Raw genomic sequence first — 8,937 nt, forward strand, 5'->3', positions numbered from 1 at the left:
TCGAAGTTACTACGATAACTTCTACGATACAAAGTGCCCTGGTATAAAAGAAAAAAAAATAATAAACAATACATTATGCCAACATCGTTTTTATATGCCCCAGGGCATAAATTACAACCCTTGCCCAGATGGTTTTGGGGGAGTGACCTCTTCAAAAATATATTTTCTATCTATAAATCAACTACGCTGAACAAAATCGCTATCTAAAAATTTTGATTGGATCTGTTTTGGGAAATGGTGGGGGTGGAAGGGGTGTTAGTTGCCTTCCAATCACTTTCGACTATTAAAAAGGGCAAAAGCCAGTCCAATTTCCAATTGAATGAACCCTTTTCGTAGTTTCTTTTTCGACACGAAGTACCCTGGTCTAAAGGAAAAAAAATAACAAATAATACATTGTGCCAACATCGTTCTTATCTGCCCACAGGGCATAACTTAAAACCCTTGCCCTGAGGGTTGTGGGGGAGTGACCTCCTCAAAAGTATATTTTCTATGTGGAAATCAACTACGCTGAACAAAATGAATATCTCAAAACTTTGATTGGATATGTTTGAGGAAATGATGTGCTTGGAAGGGGTGTTAGTTGCCTTCCAATGACTTTCGACTATCAAAAAGGGCACAAGTCACTCCAATTTCCAATTGAATGAGCTCTTTTCAAAGTTTCTACGACACCTTCTTCGATACGAAATGCCCTGGTCTAAAGGGAAAAATAATAAATAATACATTGTGCAGACATCGTTCTTATATGCCCCCAGGGCATAACTTACAACCCTTGCCCTGACGGTTGTGGGCGAGTGACCACTTCAAAAACATATTTTTTATCTAGAAATCAACTACGCTGAACAAAATGGATATCTATAAGCGTTAAGTGGATGTGTTTCATTACCTAGTGGGTGATGAAGGGGTGTAAGTTGCCTTCCAATCACTTTCGAATATTTAAAAGGGCACATGCCACTCTAATTTCTAATCGAATGAACCCTTTTTAAATTTCTCCGACAACTTCTTCGATACGAAGTGCCCTGGTTTAAAGGAAAAAAAAAATAAATAATACATTGTGACAACATCGTTCTTATCTGCCCACAGGGCATAACTTAAAACCGTTGCCTTGAGGGTTGTGGGGGAGTGACCTCCTCAAAAGTATATTTTCTATGTGGAAATCAACTACGCTGAACAAAATGGATATCTCAAAATTTTGATTGGATATGTTTCAGGAAATGGTGGGCTAGAAAGGGGTCTTAGTTGCCTTCTAATGACTTTCGACTATTAAAAAGGGCACAAGTCACTTCAATTTCCAATTGAATGAGCCCTTTTCAAAGTTTCTACGACATCTTTTTCGATACGAAATGCCCTGGTCTAAAGGAAAAAATAATAAATAATACATTGTGCAGACATCGTTCTTATATGCCCCCAGGGCATAACTTACAACCCTTGCCCTGACGGTTGTGGGGGAGTGACCACTTCAAAAATATATTTTTTATCTGGAAATCAACTACTCTAAACAAAATGGCTATCTCAAAATTTTGATTGGATGCGTTTCGGGAAATGTTGGGCGTGGAAGGGGTGTTAGTTGCCTTCCAATCACTTTCGACTATTAAAAAGGGCACAAGCCATTCCAATTTCGAATTGAATGAGCCCTTTTCAAATTTCTACGACAACTTCTTCGATGCGAAGTGCCCTGGTTTAAAGGAAAAAAAAAATAAATAATACATTGTGCCGACATCGTTCTTATCTGCCCACAGGGCATAACTTAAAACCCTTGCCCTGAGGATTTTGGGGGAGTGACCTCCTCAAAAGTTTATTTTCTATGTGGAAATCAACTACGCTGAACAAAATGGATATCTCAAAACTTTGATTGGATATGTTTCAGGAAATGGTGGGCTTGGAAGGGGTGTTAGTTGCCTTCCAATCACTTTCGACTATTAAAAAGGGCACAAGTCACTCCAATTTCCAATTGAATGAGCTCTTTTCAAAGTTTCTACGACACCTTCTTCGATACGAAGTGCCCTGGTCTAAAGGGAAAAATAATAAATAATACATTTTGCAGACATCGTTCTTATATGCCCCCAGGGCATAACTTACAACCCTTGCCCTGACGGTTGTGGGGGAGTGACCACTTCAAAAATATATTTTTATCCAGAAATCAACTACGCTGAACAAAATGGCTATCTCAAAATTTTGATTGGATGCGTTTTGGGAAATGGTGGGCGTGGAAGGGGTGTTAGTTGCCTTCCAATCACTTTCTACTATTAAAAAGGGCACAAGCCATTCCAATTTCCAATTGAATGAGCCCTTTTCGAATTTCTACGACAACTTCTTCGATGCGAAGTGCCCTGGTTTAAAGGAAAAAAAAATAATAAATAATACATTGTGACAACATCGTTCTTATCTGCCCACAGGGCATAACTTAAAACCCTTGCCCTGAGGGTTGTGGGGGAGTGACCTCCTCAAAAGTATATTTTCTATGTGGAAATCTACTACGCTGAACAAAATGGATATCTCAAAATTATGACTGGATATGTTTCAGGAAATGGTGGGCTTGAAAGGGGTGTTAGTTGCCTTCTAATGACTTTCGACTATTAAAAAGGGCACAAGTCACTTCAATTTCCAATTGAATGAGCCCTTTTTAAAGTTTCTACGACATTTTTTTCGAAATGCCCTGGTCTAAAGGAAAAAATAATAAATAATACATTGTGCAGACATCGTTCTTATATGCCCCCAGGGCATAACTTACAACCCTTGCCCTGACGGTTGTGGGGGAGTGACCACTTCAAAAATATATTTTTTATCTAGAAATCAACAAGGCTGAACAAAATGGCTATCTAAAAATTTTGATTGGATGCGTTTCAGGAAATGGTGAGCCTGGAAGGGGTGTTAGTTGCCTTCCAATCACTTTCGACTATTAAAAAGGGCACAAGCCACTCCAATTTCCAATTGAATGAGCCCTTTCCGAAATTTCTACGACAACTTCTTCGATACGAAGTGCCCTGGTTTAAAGGAAAAAAATAATAATAAATAATACATTGTGACAACATCGTTCTTATCTGCCCCCAGGGCATAACTTAAAACCCCGAATTGGAAAGGAGGAGGTCCCAAGGAAGGATTTAAGAGAAATTGGTACTTTTTGGGATTGTGTAAGTAGGGAAGCTTTAAATAGATTAGAATAGAGGAGAAGCGTGCGTAGTTGTGTTGGCCTGAGGCGGCTTGGCACTGCGTTGCGTTATTAGCATTAGTAGTAGTACTATATATAAAAATCCAGCCACAGAAATAAGGTGAAAACATAATTTAGAAACTTCTGCATTAATGAGCTAAACTTACCAGGCTTGCTTCTTGATGCAACTACTAGGTTTTTGCAAACGTCACCACTGAAATGCGGCTCATTCAAAAAGGGAGTTAAATCTCCATCACCTCCACTTACTACTGCCGTATTCTCATCCATCTATAAAAAAAATGTGTCTATAGGCTATTGAACAGTTCGTGATGACAAAGTGTAGGAGTGACTCAAGCTAATAGTAACCGAAACTTTAAACGAGGAGTTATGAGAACAATATATATCAAACAGTTCGTGGTAACGAACTGTAAGTAAGGAGCGACCCGGCTCAATGTTAACCAAAACTCTAAAAAACGGAATTTTGATACCAATAGATACATCAAAAGAATCAGATTTTAATGCTGATTTCAAATATATAAGTTTCATTAAGTTTATTCTTACCTATCAAAAGTTACGCGCCTGAGAAAATTTGGCTGATTTTCGAAAAAAGGAGGAAAGACCCCCTAAAAGTTATAGAACCTTAATGAAAATCACACCATCTTATTCAGCGTATTAGAGAACCCTACTGTAGAGGTTTCAAGCTCCTATCTACAAAAATGTGGAATTTTCTATTTTTGCCAGAAGAAAGATCACGGATGCATGTTTATTTGTTGTTTTTTTTTCCAGGGGTGATCGTATCGACCCAGTGGTCCTAAAATATCTTAGGAGGGCTCATTGGAACGGAAATAAAAGTTTTAGTGCCCTTTTAAGTGACCCAAAAAAATGGAGGGCAACTAGGCCCCCTCCCACGCTCATTTTTTTCCCAAAGTCACCCGATCAAAATTTTGAGATAGCCATTTTGTTCAGCATGGTCGAAAATATCATAAATATGCCTTTTAGGATGACTTAATCCCTCGAAGCCCCCATGGGGAGGGCTGAAAGTTATGAACTTTACCCAATGTTAACATATAGTATTGGTTATTGGGAAGTATACAGACGTTTTCAGGGCGAATTTTTTCTGGTAGTGGGGGGTGGGGTGGGACAGGGGTTATATGGGAGGATCTTTTCATGAAGGAAGTTTTCAAGGGGGAAGGGATATTGCTATGAAGGGGGCGCCGGATTTCCCATCATAATTTAAAAAAAAAATCAGAAATTAAAAATATAAAAAAACAAGTTTTTCAACTGAAAGTAAGGAGCAACATCAAAACTTAAAACGAACAAAAAAATATTAGTTATAAAATTGGGTTCACCTTCTAGTCAATGCCTCGCTCTTTAAGCCAAATATTGTTTAGTACTTTCATAGGAGCTATTTATTCTAATTAACGGCCTTTGTGATTAAGAGGTCATTTTTAAAGACTTGGAACAAAATTTGAACTTTAGCGTAAAGAGCGAGGTATTGACTAGGGGGCAAACACCCAAATATACGTATTAAAAATATATAAATATAGAAGTTCGTTACGTAAGTTAATTCGTAAGTTACGTATATTTATTACTAATAAAAAACGTTCGTAAATAAAATTCAACTAGTTTCGAGAAAGCCATTTAACCAAATAAAAGTAAAATTAATATTCAAATTTCGTTTTAATCATTCATGCAAGGTGAGCAAAAATCAAAACCTGCATTAATTAAAAAACGTTCACAAATGAAATAAAAAAAAAGTTTTTTTTTATTCGGGAGAATCTTTCCGTGGAGGATGTTTCTTTCGGGTAAGGGACATTTCTATGAAGGGTGCACCGGATTTCCAAGCATTATTTAAAAAACGATCAGAAATTAAATTTAAAAAAAACAAGTTTTTTCAACTGAAAGTAAGAAGCAACATTAGAACTTAAAACGAACAGAAATTATTACGTATATGAGGGGGGTCTCCCCCAAGTCAATACCTCGCTCTTCACGCTACAGTTTTTTCTAGTGCTTTCAAAAGAGCTATTTATTCTAATTAAACGGACTTTGTGATTCAGGGTTTTGTGAATTAAATTTTTTTTAACTTTTAACGTAAAGAGCGTGGTATTGACTAAGGGGAGAACCCCCTCATATACGTAATAATATATACGTAATAAAAAATTAAATTAAAAAAAAACAAGCGATACGGCTCAATAGTAATCGAGACTTTAAAAAACAGAATTTTGATGTCAATAAATGTATCAAGAGAATGGGCTTATAATGCTGATTCTAAATATATAAATTTTATTAGGTTTAGTATTACTCATCAAAGGCTACGAGCCTGAGAAAATTTACCTGATTTTTTAAAGAGGGAAGAAACATCCCCTACAAGTGAAAGAATTTTAATGAAAATCCCACCGTCAGATTCAGCGTATCAGAAAACCCTATTACAGAGGTTTCAAGCTCATATCTGCAAATATCTGCAACTATATCTGCAACTTTGTATTTTTTGCCAGAAGAAAAATATACGAATATAGAAGTTCGTTACGTAAGTTAATTTGTAAATTACGTCAGAACCAAATTTAGAGACAGCCATTTAGCAAAAGAAGAGTAAAATTTTTATGCAATTTTTTTTTTTTTATTCAATGACGGTGAGCCAAAATAAAAGCTGCATTAACTAAAAAATGATCAGAAATTAAATAAAAGAAAACAAGTTTTTTTAACTGAAAGTAAGGAGCGACATTAAAACTTAAAACGAACAGAAATTATTCCGTATATGAAAGGGGCTGTCCCCTCCTCAACGCCTCGCTCTTTACGGTAAAGTTTGACTCTGTCTCACAACTTTATTTTTTAAAACAATAAAAGTGGTTTTATACCGCAAAACAACAAGAAGGTCACAAAGCTATCGACTAAAATTCTAAGATTACAAACCAATTTAATATGATCGAAAATTGTAAATTGAGTTTATCATTCTTAGATATATACAACACTGTGGAACATTCTGTACATACTCTATACAAAATGAATGGTTGATATAGACATTTAGCTTGAAGCTTCAATAGTTGGTTTTTTTCAGGCTTGATAAACTTATGTAAAGCGGTGTATAATTGTGCACCGGTTAGTAGAGTGGAGGGCCGGTTTATCTTAGTGTTGATGGGGGGAAGCTGTGCCTAAATCCTCGGAAAGTACGCTTTTTACCCATATTTTATATATTTCTGTCAGCCTTCACATAACAATATTTTTTTTTTTGGGAGGGGGGGACTAATTTTTATCTCCCTTAGTTCCCCGGAGCATTCCTTGTCTGAACCTGTAATAAACTACAAAGTGATAGGTCCCCTTTTATTACAGAAAAATTTCTGCTGTTTAGCATAACTTATTTCCTTTATATGCGTTTCGGCACAAAATGTGGAGAAGTGTGTGGGGGGGGGGAATCATGAGTACCAACAGAAAATTACCCGGAAGGGTGGCAAGTGCTACCAGGAGCTTTATTTTCACCGAGATCTAAGCGGGAATACTTCTCGTTTTATATTCGTACTCATTTTTTAGTGAATTCCAAGGAGACAATACCCCCTATCTCTTGCGGGCGTTCTTGAGGATCATTGCTAATAAAAAGAATTATTAGAGTGCCTCACCTGAAAACTGCCGGAATGATGTTTCTATAGTTACTCTTTGATACTTGAAACTCCCTTCCTATAAATATTTGAAGGGGTACACATTTTCAAGGAAATTATCGTTCTCGAACACGAATATTAAATCTGAAAGTGAGAATGCGGATGAAAGAGGGTGTAGTAACCTCCCTCACATTTTAGAGAACGTTGAATCAGACAGCTCGTAGTAACAAACTGTAATTAAAGAGCGGCACTTTTCACCAAAAACCGAAATCAAGTGGGAGTAGTAACCTGCTTCATATTTTAGAGAAAGTTGAATCAAACAGCTCGTAGTAACAAACTGTAATTGAAGAGCGGCAATTTTCACCGAAAACCGAAATTTCAAAAATCCAATTTCTGTAACAATACAATCAACAACAGATTCTCTTATTGACAGTGATTCTGAATATGCAAAATTTGCTAATTGTTAAGTTGTTCGCCTTTGCTAGTAGCACAGGAAAATTGATAAAATTTAGAAATAGGAATAAAACTCCTGAAGAATAGGCGCGACATGGGGAAAATTACACAAGGAAATTAATATGAAGGAAAACTCTTGAAGCTCCTATCTAAGAGTACGATTTTTTTTCTATAAAAGGATGGTCACACAAGTGACTATCCATATCGAGTTCCCAGGAATTCGAGAAATTTTGTATTTTGGAAGGGGAGCGAGTCCTCTAGGTTCCCTGTGCAGGTCTCTGTATAATAATGACTATAGGACAAAGCATGCATTATAAGTGTTGACGAGGTGAAAGCTTTCCTCTTATAGCGTAGACGATATATTATTTTAGAGAATTACACTTTACCATTGTAAAAATCAAGCTCATGAAAATAAGGTATTTAAAGAAAAGTAAAGAAATCCATTAAACCAAAAATGAGCAAAAATAAAGTCAAATAATCTACCAAGCGTGAAACTACCGCAAATCAGCATCAAAAATAAATGAAACCCAAAACGAACAGAAATTATAATAAATAACTGAGTCCATCTCAAAACAAGCAGAAATTAACATGAGTAGGGCTCAAAAACCCTATGCCTCCCCAAGGCCAGAACATAATTTGCACTTTACACTCAGTCGTTCTTGGGATACCGCTGAGATGCCTTATCGGGAATTAGCATTAACACAGTGTATTTTGATTAAATCTTAAGGCAATATTTAGTTTTTAAACATAATGGGCAAATGGGAGGGTGGGCGAAGGAGGGAAATCAGTTGCCCTCCAATCACTTTCAAATATTAAAATGGGCACTATCCAATTCTATTTTCAATCGAATGAGCCTTTTCGAAGTTTTAACGACAGCTCCTTCGATACAAACTGCCCTGGTCTAAAAAGAAAAAAAAAATATTGTACCCACATCGCTCTTTACTATAAAAATTTCAATCCTTCCAATCACTTTCGACTATTAAAAAGGGCACTAACCCTAGTAGGGAGTCAGGTATTACTACCGTACGAACTCCTTGCTGCCATCTACAATTTAGTCTAACGCTGACGGGACATAATTTATTCAAGGATTATCGATCGAGTCTAATGGGGTCAAGGTCAATTGATTTGTTGTTGTTCGTCTAGATGTAATGACTCCAGGTGAAAGTTTGCACATGCGCATTAACGGGGGAGAGATGTAGTGATTGCGTAATCGAAGGGGAGAGGATTTCCGAGAAATTGATTTGTATAATCGGTGGAGGAATGTATTGATCCGATAACGGGAAACAGCATCACGTGCCCCTTCTAGGCCAATCAGGGGGTTAGAAATATTAGCGGGAGAGTCTTAGCTTAGAGTTTTTGTTGAAGATCTAGCTTAGTTTAGTTTTAGTTCAGAGTTTAGAGTTTTAGCTTAGAGTCTTAGCTTAGAGTTTTAGTTAGAGTTGAAGTTTAGTTTAGTAATAGTTAAGAGTTTAGAGTTTTAGCTTAGAGTCGAAGCTTAGAGTTTTTGTTAGAGGTCTAGTTTAGTTTAGTTTTAGTTAAGACTCTAGAGTTTTACCTTAGAATCCTAGCTTCGAGTTTTAGTTAGAGTTTAAGTTCTCTTTAGTTATAGTTAAGAATTTTTAGTTTTAGCTTTGATTCACAGGTTAGAGTTTTATTTATAGTTGTAGTTTTGTTAATTTTTAGTTAAGAGTTTAGAGTTTTAGTCTAGAGTCTTAGCTTAGAGATTTAGTTAGAGTTCTAGTTTAGTTG

The 8,937-nt window shown here is 36.4% G+C and overlaps 1 protein-coding gene across 2 annotated transcripts in view; it reads right to left on the reverse strand.

Annotated features, from left to right (window-relative positions):
• The window catches only part of LOC148953226 (cyclic AMP-responsive element-binding protein 3-like), a 119,010-nt gene extending 115,570 nt beyond the window's left edge, over positions 1–3,440 (reverse strand). For both annotated transcript variants that reach the window (XM_089087583.1, XM_089087582.1), the window contains exon 1: positions 3,313–3,440. In XM_089087583.1, the coding sequence (XP_088943709.1) occupies positions 3,313–3,433 (121 nt within the window). In that variant the 5' untranslated portion in view covers positions 3,434–3,440. The remainder of the gene's footprint in view (positions 1–3,312) is intronic.
• Between the last annotated feature and the right edge of the window lie 5,497 nt (positions 3,441–8,937).

Source organism: Artemia sp. Qi Xiang Cuo, chromosome 4, assembly GCF_049724085.1.
Source record: "Artemia sp. Qi Xiang Cuo chromosome 4, ASM4972408v1, whole genome shotgun sequence".
Taxonomy (NCBI): Eukaryota; Metazoa; Arthropoda; class Branchiopoda; order Anostraca; family Artemiidae; genus Artemia; species Artemia sp. Qi Xiang Cuo.